This window comes from Eschrichtius robustus, chromosome 9 (genome assembly GCF_028021215.1).
Source record: "Eschrichtius robustus isolate mEscRob2 chromosome 9, mEscRob2.pri, whole genome shotgun sequence".
Taxonomy (NCBI): domain Eukaryota; kingdom Metazoa; phylum Chordata; class Mammalia; order Artiodactyla; family Eschrichtiidae; genus Eschrichtius; species Eschrichtius robustus.
This window is the reverse complement of record NC_090832.1, coordinates 14673420-14695763: the sequence shown is the minus strand read 5'-3', so window position 1 is coordinate 14695763 and position 22344 is coordinate 14673420. Positions and strand designations below refer to the sequence as shown.

Sequence of the window (22344 nt, the reverse complement as noted above, 5' to 3'; positions counted from 1 at the left end):
GCATGTTTTGCTTTTCTAATGTTAATGGATTCACTGTTTTTTTTTTTGTTTTGTTTTTTTGTTTTTTTTCTCCTATTTTTTTCCCCAGGCCAAATTCAGATAATCGGCGCCAGGGTGGCAGAGAGAGATTGGCCAGCACCAGTGACAAGGGAAGCATGGCCATGGAATCTGCCAAGGAGACTCGCTACTGTGCAGTGTGCAATGACTATGCCTCAGGCTACCATTATGGAGTTTGGTCTTGCGAGGGCTGTAAGGCCTTCTTCAAGAGAAGTATTCAAGGTAATAGTGTGTTGCAAACAACTTATCCCATTTTTTAATCCTAAGAGGGGAAGCAACAGAGGAAGGCATATGATCAGCCATTTGTACAAAACACTAATACCTAGTAGGTCCACTAGTATCTATGGTAGAAACATGGAGAAGAGACAAGATCCCAGGAGAAGGAATCGGCAAATGTCAGGGCAGTTGTGGCAGAGTCATTATGCTTCCTCCATTTGGCAAGATCCCAACAGTCTTGAGCAACTCTAGAGGAAGAGGATTTCAATAGCTGTGTCTCTGAGATGTTGTCCATGCCATGATTGGGGGATGGCAGGTGGATATCTATGTGTTGTAGGCAACTAGGCTTATGTGATGTAGTGTGATATTAATTATCCATATATAATTATTTCTCCAGCTTAGCTTTGCGCAGATAAGCATTCTGATCTTTGCTCCAGACCAATTCTAATTTAACTCGTTCCTCTCTTGCTCTTCTTCCATCTCTTTGTTGCCTCAATGGATGACATGACCTTTTGCTAAAATGAGAAGATTCAATGGCTGGTGACTTGTAATAAGGGATGTATTATCTGTATCAAGCAGTTATTAAGTATACACCTGTAAGATTTCATTCATGTCATTTGCAATGTCTTCTTCGATCCTTTTCTTTTATACAGTTTTCCAAGTGCAGCTTCTCTGATAGACTGTCAGCTACATTTCATTTCTACTCCAGGAGTGTCTATATTGTTGCTATATTGTCTATATAGGATATACTGGGAGAAACAATCATTTTTACTACCTAAAATATCTATGCTAAAGATCCTTTGACAAAAACAGAGATCTGACAGCAGTTTAAACTAGCTGGATTAACCTTTTGTTTTAATACTGGACCATTTTTCTCTGTTCTTATTCCTTTATCTTTTCAGCTTAAACAAAGTTTAGTATATAAATACTAAGAATATTTCTGATGGAGTTTTTGTGTGATTCCCTCTATGGAAATTGAGACTGAAGTAACTTGTTGAAAACCAGAGTCTACTAAATTAATAGGTACTGATTGCAGACACTTTTGAATAGAGAATGAATCACTATTCTCATGGACTTTCTGCTGTAGCTCTTCACTGTCCTGATGTGGAGTGAAGGCTGAGGGATGATACACACTATTTATTTTTCCTTTCATTGACAGTGGATGGATTTTTTTTTAAAGGCTATTCATATCTTAATAGAGTAGCGTGTGAGGTCAACTTGGTCCATTTTAAAAGCACTTTTTTTGGACAACTATTACTTTCAACGTCTTTTAGAAATCTATTGTAAGACTGGGACTTTTTTTTAATCAGAATTTTAATAAAATTTATAATATTATATGATAGTGGATTTTTGTATATAGATACATACCAACACAGATTATTTAATTTTACTAGCAGATATTAATACTATCTTAATTTAGAAAAATGATATTTGTATTTTGGTTTAAGTTAGTATAAGCCCTTAAAGGTCTTTTGACAGCCATCTTCATTTGTGACTCCTCTTTTCATTTAATTTTATATAATCTAAGATACCATTATTTTTATCAAGCATTTAATCTGGTATGGAAAAATCATCTGGCAGAGGTAGATTTAGTGGGTAGGTTCAACTACAAACTTGGACAAGTCATTTATCTGAGAATGAGTTCCCTCGTCTGTAAAAATGATTTAGAGCAGGGGTCAGCAGTTTTTCTGCAAAGGACCAGAAAGTAACTATTTAGGCTTTGCAGGCCATGCAGTCTCTGTGACAGCTACTCATCTCTGGCATTGTGGCCTGCAAGGAGCCATAGGCACTGTGTAAATAAATGGGTGTGTGCCAATAAAACTTTATATACACAAACAGGTAGCTGACCAGGACTGGCCTGTGGGCCATAATTTGCTGACTCCCGATTTAATGTATGACAAGAGAATCGATGGTTTCCAAATCTAATGTTTTGTCTTTCATGTTTATTGAGAACTTACTCTGTACCTGTGCTAGATAGTCTGAGGGAAATAAAAATATGTGTAAGAAGTAATCCATAATCCCACAAAATTTAGAATTTGGGAAATTTATTTGGGGAGGCAAAGGTACACGTTCTCATGATAGGATTAGAGAGTAAGTTAGTATAAAGTGCTGTGCTATGATACAGATAGGGAAGACAATAGATGAATATAAGAAGATATTGTCAGTTATAAATGTAAAAAGACTGGGATTGAAGGTAGAAACTATCTTCCTCCAAGGAACAATGACAGTATTTTCATAAATTATTTTCTTCACGTGTGTTCAGCATTTAGGAGTGTGCTATGTAACACCACATTGAACTTAGTATTGTCTCTAGGCGTTAAGGCATCGGAACAGAAAACACAGGAAAAATATACTTATAAAAATTAAATGAAGTAAATGTAAGTGTATAAAAAGAAATATTTTGTTGGTATGGCTGTTTCTCAAGTTCAAATATTCAAAAAAATGTTTGCTTACTCTTTGATAGTTAAAATATGTATCTGATTTCTAACTTGTACATACAGACTAAATAGTAGGATTTCATTATACTATATAAAGTTGTACATATAAACTGCTTACAAATGCAATTTCTATGTGCCTTCAGAAACTTCTTACTTATCATGGTATGAAGATATTTATAGAAGGTTTCTTAAATGAGATGACTATTGAGTCCAAAGTTCTGCAGGAAGCCTGGAAACAAGGCAGAGTTATTAACTTTTAAAGATAGAGAGGAACCTTAAAAATTATAAAGTTCACTAATTTATTAATTTGTTCATTGAATGCCTCTACTAAGCAAAGCACTGTGTGAGGTCCTGGAGATACAATTACAGTAAAGACATAGTCCTTACCCCCATAGAGCTTAAAGGTAGTAGGAGAGATGGACAAATAAACCAGCAATTAAATTACAGTGTGATAAGTACCAAGATGAGGGTGAGTGCAGATTTTACAGGAGTCCAAACTTCACTTATTCCTGGTGGGGCTTGAGTCAGGCTCTCAGAGAAAGTTTCCTGATTTAAAATTGTCTGGAGAATTTTGCAAGTGAGCAAAATGAAGAAGGGCAGGTTGAGTGTTCAATCATATGAAAATGGGACTGAGTATGCGGGTAAAGACCAGGAGGTAAGACAGAGCTTGGGGAGTTCTGTGAATAAAAATTAACAAAATTAATATACCATCTAAGACATTCCTGGGCCATATATTTCTTCTTAGACTGTGTAAAAACAAGTCATTTATTTCCTTTTGACTTGAATGGCATTTCCATCTATTTGATTTGTTTGTGTATATAAGAGGAAAACAGCAGAGCAATAGAGTCTTTCTCATCATAGTCTTGATAGCTTGGAACTAAAAAGTTTTACTGAACTTCTGTGACTCTTTATAAATCACGCTGCCCCTCAAACCTATTTAAGGACAGTGAAGGGTCTGACATGCTGCAGGTAGAAAGTTCTGAAGATGCTGTAGCTCTTCCTGTTTTTCTTGTTGCTTATGAAGAGAGCTAGAAATGAGTATCCATCAGATTACTCTAGTGCTCTAAGTGTTTAGTTGAAGAGGTAAAGTGTTTGACTTGAAAGCATACAAATTTTCATCCCCTACCTAGCGTATGAACTTGATTACTCAAGAAATTGAATAATGGCCTTCAGTTGAACATACTTTTTTTTTTAAAGTGAAGTCAAGGACACGATTTAAGGGAGATGGGTGAAATTGGGTATTCTGTGAATTTATTAATCATTGTAAGTAGAGGAGCAGTGTTCCTTAAGATGTGTTGTAGGCAGAGACTCTTGGATGAGTTACATAAGCAGATTTGGTTATAGGTTCAGCAGCCAAGTACTACCTTTGAACATTATTCAAAGGAAAAAGGACTCCTTGGAGCTCGCTTCTTGGTCATAAAATTACAAATAAATATTATAAAGATCATATTATGGTCTTATATTAAAATGGTCATGAGGCACAGTGGAGGCTCAAACCTATCTATACACCCCTAGCTGCACTGCCACTTTATATTTTCTTTCTAAGGCATCTATGGAAGATGCGTAACACTATGCTTAACAGATATGGCCCAGGCCCATGTTGACGTAAAGGTTAGCTAAGGCCAGAAGGACATGGTATCAGGGTGGAGTCTGGCTAGGGTTCAGCACAGTGGGGGTCTTAGGTCCGACAAGGATAACTGATGTCCTTACCCACCAGGCCCTAGAAAGCTTCAGGGTGAGAGTCCAGCACCCTGGATAGCTCCTTCAACAGCTGCCAGGGGTAAGCAGAGACTGACTTTCTACAGAACCTCAGGCCCGTTCAGCTGGTCTGTGAAAAGAGAACTTAGCTCTTTTGTGCTTAGGAATTCACTCTTGTTTGCCCAAGATGGGTTAGTTTTTATGCTAAGTTTCCCATTTCCAGTCGCCTTCTGTCTTGGCCTATGCGCCCCTGTCTAGAAAAGGCCAGAGGATGGGGTAGAAGTGGAGGCTGCTCTCTCATTACAAAACTGCCTTATCTCTGGAGTCCTTTCAGAGATACATCTCAGAGTTGATCCTGGCAGTACATGCACCCAAAAATACTAAGTCTTTTGTCTCCACATTTCCCTACTTGCTCCTCTGCAGTCTAGTCTCCAAGTGACAGCAGGAGAGGTCTTTTAGATACATTAATCAGGTCATATGGTCTTAAACTTAAACTCTCACTGCACTTAAAGTCCAGATTTCTTTCTATGCCTTAAAATACTCTGCATGGTCGTATTCCTGCTTCCTTCTCTCCCCATCACTGTAATCCAGCCACGATGGCCATCTTTCTCTTCTCCCAACACACGACAGACACACATTCCTTTCTCAGGACCTTAGTATATATGGTTCCCTTTTTACCTTTGCTTGCAACACCCAACTCTTTACTTGGCTGGCTTCTTGTCATTCAATCTCTGTACACGACCACATTCTCTGAGAAGTCTCCCCTGATTACCCCACCAAAAATTACCCTACAAACCTTTGCCTCTAGTTTTTTTTTTTTAATGCCTTTCTTATTTTCCTTTAAGGCCCTTAAACCCTTAATGAACTTTTAAATTTATTCATTTGGTTGATTATTATCTGTCTGCAACAGGTGCCACCTTCAAATATCCTGCCCAAACTTGGATGGAAGCTCAGTGAGAGCTGATTTCTGGTTTGGTCTGCCCTGTTTGTTGCTATAACTCCCATGTCTACAGTCATGTGGGCACGCGTCATGGCAAGAAGTCAAAAGAATAGTAGATAAAACCTGTTGGAGGGCTTCAGAGAACAGAGTTATTTCATCAGGTAAGGCTAGCAAGAGAAGTGTTAATGCAAGTGGTATATTTGATATAGGCCTGGAAAGAATTGGAGGATTTTCATAGGCATTAAGAAGTTTGGAGAAGAATTCCAGAAATGTGAAATAGTGTAAACCAAGAAATGCACAGTGGAAATTGGGTAAATCAACTGTGAAAGAACAGAGAGCTTGCTGTCTTCTCTCTGCCTCTTTATTTTCCCTCTTCGTCTCTCTACAAGCAGGCATTCCGGAGAGTTTGCAGCCTCTGTTCCTTTCACATTCTCATCCTTTTCTCTGCCCAGTTTCCTAAGCAATGTCATACATATCTGTTATAGGTTGAATTGTGTCCCCCCCCCCCGCAAAAAGATATGATGAAATCCTAATCCCGCAGTACCTCAGAATGTCACCTTATTTGGAAATAGGGTTGTTGCAGATATAATTAGTTAAGATGAGGTCATACTAGAGTATGGTGACTAATGTTCTTATTGGAAGAGGAAATTTGGGCAGAGAGACAGGGAGGATAATGCCATGAGATGATGGAAAGAGATATTGAAGTGATGCATCTACAAGCCAAGGAACAGCAAGGATTGCTGGCAAACACCAAAAGGCAAGTAATTCTTCCCTACAGGTTTCAGAGGGAGCATGGCTTTGCTGACACCTTGATTTCAGACTTTTAGCCTCCGGAACTGTGAGGCAATACTTTATGTTGTTTGAAGTTACTCATTTATGGTACTTTGTTATGGTAGCCCTAGGGCACAGTATTTAAGACCTACAGTATAACAGCTATGTAAATATCTTCCAAGTTTAGCTCCCGTACCAACCCTGCTTCTTAGTGACACCTACATATCCCTGACACTAGCCACTCCTCCTAACTACTTTTGTATCAGTTCTCTCACCATTCCCTCAGGCATCTACACTTAAAAGCTTGGCGTTAGTTATCCTCATCTTTTCACTTTGCAGTCCTTCCCTGTGATGGTTCCCATCAGAACTGTTGTGTAATCCTGTTGGGTCTATCTCTTTAATGTCTATCCATCTAATTCCCACTACTTAGAGCTTGCCCCATTAACTTTCACCAGGATCGTTGCAATAATTTAATTCTTCCTTTTTCCTTCTTCATTTAAGTCACTTCCTTCATTTGTTTTCCTTCTTCCAAACCTGTCTGCACACTGACAGTCTATTAACATTAGCAAATCACTAATCATAACAATACTTTGCACAGAATTCTTTAATGACTTCAGGGCCCATGGAATAATCCTTAGACAACCAAGCATTCAAGGATTTCCCCAGTCTTGTTCTAGCCTATCTTTCTGGTTGTCTTAAAGTCATCGTTTCTACTTCTGAGGTAGACCCTCTAAGACTGGACTACATACTGTTACTCAAACTTGACCATCCCATTTCTTTGCTAGGAATTTCTTTCTGGATTTACCTGTAAAATTTCTTCTTGTCCTAGTCAAACTGATTGTCATCAAACCTCTGATGTTAATGCAGAAGTTCTCTTTCTTCTTGGCACTCCGTATTACAGTCAGCACTTTGTATCTGTGGGTTCAACTAACCCCCGATTAAAAATATTAACAAAAATTCCAGAAAGTTCCAAAAAGCAAAACTTGTGTCAGCCAACTATTTACATAGCATTTACATTGTATTTACAACTATTTGCATTTACCTTATATTAGGTATTGTGAATAATCTAGAGATGATTTAAAGTATACTGGAGGATGTGTGTAGGTTATATGCAAATGCTATGGTGATTTTATATAAGGCACTTGAACTGCCACGTATTGTGGTATCTGAGGGGGATCCTGTAACCAATCCCCTGAGGATACTGAGGGATGACTGTACTTTGTTCCCATTGCCTAGGATTGCAGGTACAGGCATACCTTGTTTTATTGCCCTTGGATTTATTGCTTTTTGCAAATACTGCGTTTTTTACAAATTGAAGGTTTGTGGCAACCCTACATCGAACGTCTATTGGCACCATTTTTCCAACAGCATTGCTCACTTCATGTCTCTGTATCCCATTTGGGTAATTCTCGCAATATTTCAAACTTTTTCATTATTACTATGTTTGTTATGGGGATCTGTGATCAGTGATCTTTGATGTTACTATTGTAATTGTTTTGGGGCATCATGAACTGCACCCATATATGATGGTGAATTTAATTGATAAATGTTGTGTTCTGACTGCTCCACTGATGAACTGTTCCCTAGTCTCTGTCCTTCTCCTTGGACCTCCCTATTCCCTGAGACACAACAATATTAAACTTAGGCCAATTAATAACCCTACAGTAGCCTCTGATTGTTCAAGTCGAAGGAAAAGTCAATCGATGTAGCAAACTTCATTGTTGTCTTATATTAAGAAATTGTCACTTTGAGCAACCACCACCCTGATCAGTTATCAGCCATCAACATTGAGGCAAGACCCTCCACCAGCAAAAGGATTACCACTCGCTGAAGGCTCAGATGATGGTTAGCATTTTTTAGCAATAAAGTATTTTTTAATTAAGACAGGTACATTTTTAAGACGTAATGCTATTGTGCACAATAGATGACAGTATAGTATAAACATAACTTTTATATGCATTGGGAAACCAAAAAATTCGTGTGACTCCTTTTATTGTGATATTCACTTTATTGCAGTGATCTGGAACCCAACCCTCAAAATCTCTGAGGTCTGCTTGTATTTGTGTATGTGTGTCTTTCTCTTACTGACTGTGAGTCTCCCAAAGGCAAGGCCCAAATCAAGGCTTCATATTACAGGAGTCACTCAATGAATAAATACAGGAATGAAAGGATGGTTACGATCAGTTTGCTTTAAGCAACACAAAGCCATTACATTTTTTCAGTCATGGGAGAGTTATGACAAAACAGTCTTTAATTAAGATTAATCTGCCAGAGGCATTTAGGAGAGACCAGAGAAGGGAACGACTAAAAGCACGAGAATGAATTTGGCTGATATTCACATACCTTAGACATACTAAAAATCTGAACTTTGGTATTTGTGAAATGGGAAAAAGGAATAGAATGAAGGATATTATAATGAAAGAATCTACATTGTTTTAAGATGATTCAATATGAAATATCTGGAAAAGAAGGAAGTTAAAGAGGTTCAAAAACAGAGGGAAAATGCTGGTGTCATCACCTGAACTGGGAAAATCAAGAGGAAGGCCAAATAGATAGGGGTAGAGTAAGTTAAATTCCAGACGTACTGAGTTTGACATGATAGCTGGACATTCAGGTAGAATTATCCAGCAGCTACAGAAACAGAAGCAGCACTTTGCAGACAGTCCAGGAGTGGGAATTGGAATCAATTTCCTCAATTAATTTTAAAGAAACTTGATGAAATGAATGGTTTAACTACTTCCTGAAGGTTGTCCGTTATTAATAATGAAGAAGTAACTCCAGAAACATCCTCTTGATTCTCATGATACTATGAGTTTCCTGGATCTTACCAAAACCTTGTAAGAAGCACTCATTATTAAAAGTGTATGTTCAAGGCCCTTCTAAACAGGAAAATCACAAATTAGCCCAATAGGGCCAAATGCTGCTCTCCAGGATCTTACAATTTGAGAACATGCTGGTACCAACACATTAGCTGTACAAATAGTAAATGGCAGGAACAAATCTAAGCATTTTCATGATGTTCAAATAAAAAGCAAGCTTCCCCCCCCGACCAATTATTAATACTATGGGAGTCCACAGACATCTTTTCTAGCCCAGAAAGATGCAAATTGTGCAACAGAGAAATAAGACAATTGGGGCCAAAGGGCAGAAGAGTTTTAGGGTGTATACATATGAGCTATCATGTAATTTTCAAATGAAAGCATTTATAATGAAACTTTTTAAAAGAAAAGTCTTACCTCCAGCTATTGGTAAACTTGCCAGATGTTTGGCTCCTGGTTGTCAATGGAGAAAAAAGAAAGGCACAATCCTAAAATTTAAGACTTGAAAACCTCCTTCCATGTAAGAGTGCCATCCCTATTACCAATTTTAAGTGCTAGTTACTCTTTAATGCTACAGTATGAAAATTAGAGGTGTATGCACACATGAATGCATGCATTTGAAGACTGGCTCAGAAAAGCAAAATCATAGTCTTTCTACCTGTGAAATGACAGTGGCTCTTCTTTTTTTATCCTTCAGCCAAATAATCTTTATCTTGGAGATAATTAAGACAAAATGCATCTGACAAATAAAATCAGTATAGAGCCCCTATTTCTTGGCAGCTCTTGTGGACACAGCTGAAGCTTTTAGAGGTCTTTAAAAACCATGGCAACAAATGCCTTTGAAGGGTAAGCGAAGGTTCCAAATGTTTTTAATCGCTGGTGTTTTTATGCTACCACTTCAAGCATTCTTTTTCATTTTTTTGTCCATCTGATTGAAATTAAATTTCCAATTTCCCTACTAAATGGTTCTGTCCTGGTCATGGCATTGACTATTTCCATTAAAGTAGTAGACTTTGTGCCCATATATAGTGGTTAAGCTTATCAACAATTCCATTAGAAAGCCTTGTTTATGAGTGGCATTAATTTCACACAAAAATTATAGATAGCCTTTAATAGGCACATTTTCAAAGGGCATTAACTAGCCCTCAAAATTATGTGCTAACACTGTTCTTACAAAACCTACCAATGGCGGCCCATGGCCTAATCCTGCCTAAATTTCCCTCTCCTTCATAGAAAGCTGCTGTTGATACCATTAAAATGCTATTTCCTTTTAGATCCTATCAGAGAGAATGGGCTGATTCTCTGCTACTCATTCAGAGAAAAGCATACTTTGAGATGTAGTCTGATCATTTCTGAACTGTATATTATACTTTGCTATTTCAGAACTGTGCATACAGGTTATACTATAACCTGCTTGCCTGGCTTTTTGACTGAAAAATAACAACACTCAAGAAAAATCTGTTTCATAGATCTGCCATCCACTTTGTAAAATTTTTTCTTGGAATTATGTTAATTCTCTGCTCATTTGTGAGTTTTAGAGCAGATTTAATATTTTTAAAGAAAATCAGTGCTTTACTTGAGAAACAGAGAATATAGTGGGGGAAATATTTCTGTTATTTTCCTCACATTTTCGTCTTCCTTTAGCTGAAATAAAAAAAGAGATTTCACTTTTTCAGTTGCTAAGAAATAAAGGAACAAAGAAATATACAATTTAATTATTAAATTATCATTTCTCTCTGCCAGAGGTACTATTCTATTTTCTTTGAGAAAGGGTACATGGATTTTAAATTGTATCCAGATGAACATCATCTTTATCCGATCCATTTGGCAGTTTCAAAATCATGTATTAGGAAGTATGGAGTGAATAAGTAAAAAAATTCTTAAGTCATCCCCCAGGGGTGAGTGGCTAGATTACATTTATAAATATACATTTTTTGTGTGATTCAAATCTAAGCACAGTGATTTAAAAGAATCCTACACACACTTTACTATATTTCATTAAGTGATGCACACAATATTTTCCTTATACACCAGAGAAGATAAATTATAGTTCTTAAGATAATTGAAATTCATAATTGTTTTGTTCCTTTGACACTTCAGAGTTCCTAATGAGAGATTTCATTTGAAAATTATGTAAAAGTACACTTACCACTACTACTAACCAGTGACACGATGGTAGATTGTAGTCACCTTGGAGATGGTTTTCCTCTTTATTTTGTTTTTCTGACTGCTAGCATGTTGATCACTCTTCCTGCTACACAAGTGCCTGCAGACCAGCCCCATCTCTGCCCTCTCGACCGACCTCCTCGTGTGCAGTTCCTCATACTGGCCTCTGTTCTTATCAAGTTAATTTGGTGGGTGTCTTCACCAACCCCTTGTGGGAGTTGTTTTCCCTCTGCCTGTGTTATCTGGTACATGCCATTCTCTCCCCTCTCACCACCCAACCTGATTTCTATGAAGTGTTGTCTTTTACCAGACCCAATTCTTGCTTTTCCTTATTGCAATTTTCTTAGCTCATGTCTTCTTAGCCTACAGACCTCCTTGCTCAAGTTCCTCACAGCCTCTCTACCCAAGGGGGCTAACTCTTTGAGCTCAGAGACTTAGAACAAGATTTTTTTATGCAACAGATATTTCTTGAGTGACCATTTTATTTTAGCCCTGGGCGAAATGCAAAAATATAAAATCCATAGACTGTGAGATCCAGTTAAGAATTCAGCTTGTACAAAAATGGAAAGATTGTAATAATACACACTAAACCATAGAAGCATTAAACTCAGCACTACAGGAGATGCCTCAAAGCAGTATAAAGGAACAAAGGGGTATCTCAGAAGATCAGGTTATGAGTTGAGAGGAGGGAGTGGGCACAGAGCACTGGAGTAAACTTGAAGACATTGTGGTGTTTAAATTTATACTCTGTTCAGAGGACCAAGTGGAGAGTTCTACTTCATTGTTAGTGCCCTGTGATTTATTGTTGTGATCTCATGGCTCACTTCTGCATGTTTAATACTGTAGAACATTATATATTTTAGGGGAGTATGGATTTTTTATTTTTTTATTCTTATTTTTTTTGAAGTTTACCTGTAGTTTATTTTTTTAAATTTTTATTGAAATGTTGATTTACAATGTTGTGTTAGATTCAGGTGTACAGCAAAGTGATTCAGTTTCATAAATATATATGAAATCCATATATATATATATATGGGTTTATTATTTGTAACATATTTTAAAAACATATTCCATGTGTATATCTGGACCGCTTTTATTAGCAGTAAGTCTATCGTGTATTCAGAAGTTGATAACACTTTACTTATTTCCAGGATAATGTGCTATTTCAGTTTACTTTTGAAGTTTGACATGGGAATGATGTTAATAAAAATCTGAAGATGTTCCTCTGAAGTAATATATAATGTAGCTATTATGGAGGTAAATGTATTTGATGTTTGATGTGGAAGAAAACAATTGGTCCCAAGCTAAGATGTATTTAAGTAGGCTCAGCTTAGACTCCATAATTTTTATGTTTGCAACTTTCTTGACTTTTTTCCCTGGTTTTAATTTTATGAGATATTTATGAAATGGTGTTCTAAAAAATGGCTAGAGACTTTCACTTATAAGCTTTGACATAAACTTCCGTATAATGTGAACCACTGGTAGATGATAAACTTAGATACATCCTTTAATTTTTAAAATTGTGGCAGGAAACCTGATCTCAGAGAAGAAAAAAAAATAATTTGGTCAGCTTTAATCAATTTTGTAAAGGGCATTTGGAGCATTTCAATTCCTCTCTCCTCCATTCTTTCTGTATAATACTTTATCCTAAGGTTGGTACTGTTGAGGCAGCTGGTGTAAAGGCATAAGATGACAGCAATACGTGAATTTAGATCCCAGAAATGGACTTTTTTTTTTTTTTTTACTCTACCACCTGTTCCGGCTGTGTTCCTTCCTGACTTTTTGTAAATCCACGTAAGGACCAGGAGGGGCAAGGTAGGTGCTGGTTCAACTCCAGGGCTGAGGTGTCCTGCTCCTTTTTCTTACTTTTGTATCTGCTTCCTGAACCAAGTAAGGGCACCAGAGTCACAATCCTGATTTTGGATCCATTTTCCTTGAAATACAAGTACTGTTAAGGGCCCTGTGGACCATGTATTACTCATTCAGTGCTTCCTAGAGAGACACTTTTTCTGAATACAAGACAGGAGAAAGTCTTTGAGTCAAAAGTTTCTTGTAAACACTTCCTTGTGTGTGTGTGTGTTGTATGTATTAACATACATGCGCACATATACATAGGTACATACATAAATACACATATTCACATACACTCATATATAGAGAGGGAAAGAACTATGTACAGACTTTGGAAATAGGTACTACAATATATTAACAGTGACTATCTCTGAGTTATAGGATTATGACTAAATTTTAATCTTTTTGCTAATCTGCATTTTAATTTTTCTAATAAGTATCTTTACTGGTGTAATAAAAAATTATTTTAAAGATCCATGTTGTAATTGATTTATTTCACACTAGTATTTACTTTACTTTTTCCTCAGTAGAGAAAGATTGTCGTGTATCTAGCAAGTCTTCGTACCTGAGTTTCAAAACATTTTTATTCTCTGTTTGCAAGAGGACACACTTGCACTGAAGTAACAGCTTTCATTTTATTATTCATGGGCCCAAGTGAAATTGCATCAGGTGGACATGAGGTAGCTGAGGCCAATAAAATAGTATTCCTTATGCGTTGTTGAGAAGCTATAGCAGAGGAGGTGAAAGGCCTTGTGTCAATGATACCTAAGGAATCTAGGTCTTTAGAGTAGCTGGCCTGACCGGCAAGGATGAAATATTTCAGTCATGCAGCCAAACAGTGATTGTTTACCCTAATCATACATCCCAGGGAGGAAGAGCCAGCCTTTTGGGAGGGCCTTGGGTGTTAACAGTTGTTGATGGCAGTTGCACGCTAATAGAACTGAAACCCTGTTGAAATGAGGAATTGCAATCCAGATGTCCAGAACTGGCAGCTCTCAACTTCCTTTTCATATTTCTCGAGTCCCACAGCATGAAAAAGTCTTTATATTTCCAAAGGATGTTCCCAATCAATCAAAGACTTAAAATTTAGTCATTCAAGAGGACTAGTGTTAGTAAGAGTTTCCCCCCTTTGATTTGAATATGCTGGGACAGCCACTGAAATTCACAAAGCTTTGCGTTAGAATGAGGCTTTTTTTCCCTTGGTGTCTTAACCTTTTGGCTAAGGTACTAGACTCTGCATTACACCAGCATTTCCCAGACCTTTCAAGAAAAAGGATTACTTTAAAAGGGGATAAAATTTGAGGACTGATTGAGAAATCACATCCTGACAGTAAGCTTTCATGAAAGGAGTGGTGCTTTCAAATGCATTTGCATCTTATGTTTGTCATGAGGGCCCCACACAGTTGAAGAGCATCCTGCACATATGGACGACATACATGAGTTGATCACTCTGGAGACAGTGCTTGATCCTCACCTCGACGGTCTGCCCTTTGCCATAACTTCTTGTGCCAATGGCATCGTGACTGATGACATGTACTTTAGCAGTTCATTCTGCTCCCACTTCTTCATTTAGAAATTTTGTACTTTTCATTCTGAAAGTGGTTGGATAAAGGGTAGGAAAGTCATCTTGAAGCAGCTGGAAAAATTGAAAGCCAAGCGTTATCTTTGGCTGTAATGGACTAATCACTGTAATGGTTCTATTCTTTTGTTTGTTTATCACAAAAAGTAAATTTATCCCTTGAAGAAGGCCTTGGGATAGAAAACTAACTACTCAGTGACAAGGAGCAGATGCTCTGGTCTTCTCAAATAAGCTGTCTGATGTGCCAGGGAGTTCCGGGCTCTGCGTTGGTGGCTCCTGGTTACCCCAGGTGAGGCTCAGCGGTGGAGGACATCTTCTCTGTGCTAATGTGCCCCTGAGATGGGCTGTTTCTTCTTGCCTCGGGGCAAAAACAGAGTATTTTGTTGCATTAACTCTTAGAAATGTGAAAAGTGTGTCTTAGTGATTTTAGAGATATGAAATTTTCTCACTTGACCGTCATAATGCTGGAGCTCCTTTATCCAAATTAATTTTGGTTTTTAAGGCCATTCAGTTTTTAAAAAATCCCTTCATTTTTACCTCTTCAAGAAGGTAGCTCTTTGAAATATTACTAGGACTATCACTACTACTACTACTACTACTACTACTACTACTACTACTACCACTATACCACTCCTAGTAGATTAGTCCTTTTAGTTCCTTTGCCCTTGAGTAGTTTGCCTGCATGTGGTGAAACATGTCGGAGTCAAGAAACCATTGGAATAGACAAGGTGAGAGGTAAAACTGGATAGACCTGGGGACCAATAGAGGAGCACAGGACATGCAGCCTGGCAGCTGATGGGGGCCCTGCCTCACCACGTGGAAGGGCTGCTTTGCCGAAGGAGAGGCAGCAGCTGATTTGGAAGTAGAACCGCAACGATTCGTAGCAGATTGGATTTTGAGGGAGAGAAAGGGGATGACTCTGGGATGTTGTCAGGACGGTTGGAAGAACCCTGAGGCTAATGCTTGCAATTTTTTTTTAATGATGCCTTTGGACCACCGAGCAGCTGGGAGTTGAATGTGCGATGACTTCTGGCCTACCATCCCACCTCTTGATCCACTCCTCTCTGTTTTTAGTATTGTATCTGTGAATTAGTATCTTACTTTCAATTGCTTCATTTTTTTTCCTAAGGAGTTTAGCTTTGTATTTTCAGTAGAAACGAGACCACAATCATACCTCGTATGGTGCCATCCTGCTTTGGATTCCCCTTTTGCTTAAAGCCATAACTGGATTAGGGATTGCTGTGATTTATCATTCATGGTATGGAATCATTTAACTACTTAATAGTGTATTTGAAATGAAGGGACTAGAAATTAAAGAATGAATCATTTATCAAGAAATAACAGGTCACATTGATTTATTTCTGCACGACTTTAGTAGAAACTTGTTCCTTCAAAATCGGCTTTGTTTCAGTTACCAATTAAGTGGGGTGAACTGCTATTAAAAAGGCCTATGTGTCAGGTTACAGTAGCATTCTTCGAAGAAAATCTTTACAGGAGCAGTTATCATGGGGCTATCTGCTTGGTACCTGCCAATATGGCAGTAGATCAAGAAGGGTCAGAAAAACGAGGCTTTTAGTATGGAATTAGAGGCAAACAATTTTAAAATTAAACTTGTTGGATATGTAAATTATTGGAATAGACTTTATTTTATGGTTGGTTGAGTCTAAATAGTCCATTTTAAATCTTGCTATGTCCTGATAGTGACACCAAAGAATATAATCTCTGTGAGAGCAATCCCAAACTGTGGGCTCTGCTTCCAAACTGAACAAGCATTTTGCAGTAAATTAGAAAAAAAAAATTCACAATAACCTTTATAATTGTTGCTTCAAAATGAGAATTTGGAATGGCACCAAATTATTAATCAGTAGAAAGAATAGATTTCAAAAAGGTAATTATACCAAATTTAACACTTCTTGAAATATTATATATTCTGTTAAATAAAGTGTAGTCCTTCTTCCCTGTTCTCAGTGAAGATCATTCAGGTAGCTTGAATCAGGAATCGGAGTACAGATTGGCTTAATAGTTTGGGGCTTACTGACTATAGATGACTTTCGTTCTTTATCTTCTTGGGCAGGAGACGCAGCCACGTTCACTTTAAAGCCCAGAAGTGAATTATTAGCTGAGTTTAGCTCTTTTCAGAGGCATGTTATGACTTTCCTACATTCTTGGACAGTTAGACTGCAATTCTCCATTGTTTAAAAAGGTGTTTGAGTGTATTTTATTAAGAGGTTCGAATAAATAGCTATTTTTCTTACATTTTTGCTTTCTTTTTCAAGCCTAAGAATAGTTTGCAGCTCTGACAGTTAGCCTTATGCCGACTGAAGTGAATTTTTGGATAGGATGAAGTGTTTTGGATGATTTACACTTGATTGCATAAATGTAGCCTAGCAAGTTATATAGTGTGAAGAGAATTACTTAAGGGTAAAAAAGGATTGTTTAACTATTAAGAAATGATAGGTTATTACAGATTGGTTTGAAGGTCTTGTCATTTAGGTGCTGTCCCTAAAAAGCTGAGCTCTTCTGGTCTGGAGATTGAGTTTCTAATAATAATGATGGTTAAGACTTCCCTGGTGGCACAGTGGTTAAGAATCCACCTGCCAATGCAGGGGACATGGGTTTGATTTCTGGTCCGGGAAGATCCCACATGCCGTGGAGCACCTAAACCCGTGCGCCACAACTACTGAGCCCATGCGCCGCAACTACCGAAGCTTGTGCGCTCTAGGGCCCAGGTGCCGCAACTACTGAAGCCTGTGTGCCTAGAGCCTGTGCTCCGCAGCAAGAGAAGCCACTACAATGAGAAGCCTGTGCACCACAACGAAGAAATAAACCTTTAAAAAAAATATAATAATGATGGTTAATGTTTGATGAGTACCTGCCCTGCACCAGGCTTTACGTTAGGGTTTGATATGCATCATCTTATTTAATCCTCCACAAAATTCTAGGAAGTCAGCACTAAAATTACTCTCATTTACAGATGAGGAAACTGAGGTGTGTAAGAAACAGAACCAGTATTGAACCCAGCTAGTTGGACTGCAGAACCCGTTGTGTTGTATTAACCACTGTGTTCTTTGGCATCCCCCAAGGGAAGGAATGCTTCTAAAAGGGACACTGGAAGTGAGGACTGCCACCTGACCGTAGTTGGCTCCTTGTCCCACTAAGATGACAGGCAAGAAACGGTGGGTACAGAGTTGGCTGGGGTTAGTCCTGTTTGCCAGGGGAAAATGGGGCTGTTACCATCCACTGAGCAGAATCCGGGCCGCCCCCTGTGCCTACTTATACCCTATTGGCATAGGATAAAAGTGAATGATGACTCCACCCTCTGTATGGGGAGGGGACCGAGACCCTTCACGGGTAAAGGTTTGGGTCAGCAGAAATCAAGGGACGCCAGGCCCAGCGGGGGCAGGAGGAGAGTCACATACTCAACATGGCTTCAAGACAGGAGCATCTGCCTGTGTTTTGGGCATCTGCTACTCATTCTCTGCTGGACTATCTGAGGACCGAAAAATGCAGCTCCCACTTAACCTTTTCCCCATTCTTTATAAAAGAAGTGTGGTGTTTTCTTTTGCTTAGTGAAGTTCTGGTGGTTAAGTTTATTGCTTGTCCCATGGGTTGCTGAGCAGAGAGAAGTAACCACTGGACGGGAATGGTAGCTGAACCAGAAAAGAAATGAAGATTGTTGACGCTGGGCTAGTGTTGGTTAGAAATTTTTAAAATATTTTTTTCTGTTTTGATTATTAAAAAACAATGAATTCACAAATACACATGGTTAAATGTTAAACAGTACAAAATAGTATATGATGAAAAGTTCAGGTCTTCCTCTGCTCCCATTCAAAAACCCATTCTTCCTTTCTTGATAGGTAAACACTGTACTAACAGTTTCTTCCAAAAGTTACATAAATATACATACACATACTTATACACACATATGCATATTTTGGTAACATAAGTGGTATCATACTCTACACATTATTTTGGGCCTAGTTTTTTTCACTGAATAATGTATAGTGGAGATTTTTCCATATTAGTACATACAAGTCTCATTTTATTTTAATGGCTGTATATTAGTCCATAGTAATACCTTCTATTGGCACAAAGTTTTATGGTTGACCGAGTGTTTGCATATATTATCTTTCTGGGCCTCATGGTAGCCACTTGGGAAGATATCAAAAGGCCCAGAGGGGTTGCCTTGTTCATCCAGGATGGCATGGGACTCAAATAGAAGTTCAGTGCTCCTGGCACTGTGGCATTCCCTAAATATGCCTGTATTCCTTCCACTTAGTGCCACGACCACCAGTGGAGGTCAACTCTTGGCAGTAGCAAAAAAAATATCATCCGTCTGGACCCCCAAGAAGCCAGATGAAAAGGAAATGTGTACTTCAGGAAAGTGAGAAAAGAGAATAATCATAGTTTAGAGCTAGAATGGGCCCTAGTGATCAACAGGTTCATCTCTTCCCCTGTACAGATGAGGATCTGGGGCCAAGATACCAAAAAGCTTGTTCAGACCATACAGCTATGCTGTTTTATTTCCTGAGGCTAGTTCTGGAGAGGGGAGGGAAAGGAGACTCTAGATTTTCCCAGGCTCTCTCGTTCTCATCAACTACAGTGGGGTGTGGACTGCATATAGACCTTTGAGAAATGAGAAAACTTTCCAAGCACGGTGAAGTGGCTTGTCTGAGAGAAGGCTCCCTCCGGGGCAGTATGACCATGTAGACTTGAGCTGTCTGGATGCCCAAACAGTGTGGATTTTAATACCACTTCTGCTTCCCACTCGTTCATTTACTGAGCGTCTGATATTCGCACAGCTCTTTGCCAGGCTGCAGGGCTCCTGCAGCTTATGGTGAAGTAACGATCCCCCACCGTGAGGACCATAAAATGCAAGAGATTATCTGTGCTATTTTGGATTTAAATTTGCCATGCAAATAAGTACAATTAAGTACAAAACAATTCTCCTTATGTGTAGGTTTTGTTTTGTTTTATCCAACAACCATCCTGTAAAGGTTCACTAGCAACACAGTGAATGAAAACCAGCATCCATTTATTTCTACTTGTTAGGAGAAATGGTTATTCAAGCTGAGAAAGAAGACTAGTAGTTCTTTCTAAGTTTGACAGATTGTCTTTTGGTTTATTTCCACATATTTGAAGTGGACTTCAGTTTAAGAAAATGACTGAGCTCATCTGTTAAAACACGCTAGAAGAGACCTCTGACCATGGAATCAGAAGCTCCTGCCTCTTCTTTTATTTTTACCAGGATGTTTGAGAGGAGCTTCACCTGGGGCGTTAATTTTGGAGGCCTCCTGAAGGTGGATGAAACCCCTTATTTAGCAGTTTGATGGTCAAACGCTAACAAGGGAACATTCAGGTGTGGCAGCTTGAAGGACATTCATATTCCACACCACATCGGATCTTAGTAAATAGTCTTTCCATTTTCTCCTTAAAGCACCACAATGACCCAGAGATGGCAGGGTGGGGCGATGCACTTATCGGTGGTTCTAGGCATCCAGGACTTGAAGCACAGGCTCTGAGTTTTACCCTCTTGCTCTGATCGCTTGTCCATTTTCCTCTTATTTGCTCTTCAGCTTGGGACAAGAACAGTTTGAAATTGTTTCTACTGTTTTTGGCCACCACTGTTTGGAATTTAAATGAACACAAGAAGGAAGAAAGCTTGAAGAAAAGCTCTGGAAACAATCGAACAGAGCAAAGGAGAGGGGTCTTGAGGTGAGCAGAACACGGACTGGCGTGGAACTCATTGCTCCGATTGTCACGCTGGTCCCCTCTTTGTCTGATACTTACCAGTTGTTCCGGGGGAGCGATTTCAGAAAGTCCTTTTCTGGACTGTGGAACAGCACTTGCTTATGTGTTGAGCCCTAAGAGGCATTATGGAAAGCGGTTCATGGTCTCTGGGGTTTGACAATGAGCTGGTGGTCACTGATTTCATTATGTTTTCCTTTATTGCAGCTGTTGGTTTGATCCTGTGCCATGGCCTTAAAACAATTGTGGTTTTGCACATGGTAAGCGAGGCCGGACAAGGAGAGGGATCATATTGTTGCCCTGGCCAAAATTTTTAGCAGACGGGGGTCTGATGAGGGCCAGTAGATAGAAGATTTCCCCTTTACTTCATTTAGAAGAAGAAACTTTCCAGGACAAGTATCTTTCCTAGAATTCCTTTAAAGTTTTTATTTCCTTTAAAAATAGACTGAGGTATAAATAATACTTTTATTAAAAAATACTTTCATTAAAAAATAAAAGTAAAATGTCATTTGTAAGTGGTTGCTGTCACTGATAAGATATACTAGAATTGATTAGCTGTAAAAATATAATTTGGGGATGCATTATGAAGGTATACTGTTTTTATTTGCATGCCATTACGTACAGATGTGGTTGTGAAATCGTTCAAATCATGGCACACTGAATGTCCTCACTGGATTTTTAGGAATGTGTTCACTGAGACAGCCAAATTCTATTTCATTTTGTTTGGCTCGTTGCATTGGCTGTAAATCAGAGAATATTCACTTTAATATCTGAGTCAAACTTCGGTTCTAAACATAGTACTGCAGTTGTTCTTTCACAGAATGTAAATTTTTTATTTACTTCCTCAATACCTTATTTCTACTTTCTCTTTTTTCTTTATTTTATGCTGGAGCATGCTGAAAGGTTTTCCGGAAAGATTTTTGTATAATGTATGTTATAACCTACAGATAAATGTATTTCATGTGATTAAGCTCTCATAACTTTAACTGTGGAAGTATTAGGAATCACAGGTTTTATTTAATTTCCTTGCTGCTTCTGAAATGCCCTCCCAAAGATATAATACAGTGATTACATTAGGGAATTCTATTTTTATTACAGTGTCAGTTGTAACATATTTAGGCATTCTGGTTCAATAGTTCTCGAGTCCTTTCCATTTCACCAACCCTATTGTGGTGTTACTGGGGGAACCAGGACTTGTGAATGACACAGACCTGGATTTCAGTCATGGCTCCTCCAGCTACCAGCCAAGTGGCCTTCAGTAAGTTACTCAGTCTTTTGAAGTCTCAGCTTCTGCTTCTGTAACATGGGAATTGCAATACCCTACCTCCTCAGTTATGATGTTAAGATGAGATAAAGAGCTGAAGTCACTTAGCACAGTGCCTGGTGTTTGGGGAGAACATTCTAACACCATACACAAAAATAAAGTCAAAATGGATTAAACACCTAAATGTAAGACCGGATACTATAAAACTCTTAGAGGAAAATATAGACAGAACACTCTTTGACATAAAACACAGCAATATCTTTTTGGATCTACCTCCTAGAGTAATGAAAATAAAAACAAAAATAAACAAATGGGACCTAATGAAACTTAGAAGCTTTGTACAGCAAAGGAAACCATAAACAAAATGAAAAGACAACCCACGGAATGGGAGAAAATATTTGCAAATGATGCGACTGACAAGGGATTAATCTCCAAAATATGCAAACAGCTCATGCAGCTCAATATCAAAAAAAGGAACAACCAAATCAAAAAATGGGCAGAAGATCTAAATAGACATTTCTCCAAAGAAGACATACAGGTGGCCAATAAACACATGAAAGGAGGCTTAACATTGCTAATTATTAGAGAAATGCAAATCAGAACTACAATGAGGTATCACCTCACACCTGTCAGAATGGCCATCACCAAAATGTCTACAAACAATAAACGCTGGAGAGTGTATGGAGAAAAAGGAACCCTCCTACACTGTTGGTGGGAATATAAATAAATTGGTAGAGCCACTATGGAGAATAGTATGGAGGTTCCTTAAAAAACTAAAAATAGAGCTACCATATGAT

At 38.4% G+C, this 22344-nt stretch overlaps 1 protein-coding gene across 1 annotated transcript in view; it reads left to right on the top strand.

Moving 5' to 3' along the window:
• Positions 1-22344, top strand: part of ESR1 (estrogen receptor 1) — a 384847-nt gene that overhangs the window by 167923 nt on the left and 194580 nt on the right. The window contains exon 4 of the mRNA XM_068550713.1: positions 89-279. Within this exon, the coding sequence (XP_068406814.1) occupies positions 89-279 (191 nt within the window). The remainder of the gene's footprint in view (positions 1-88; positions 280-22344) is intronic.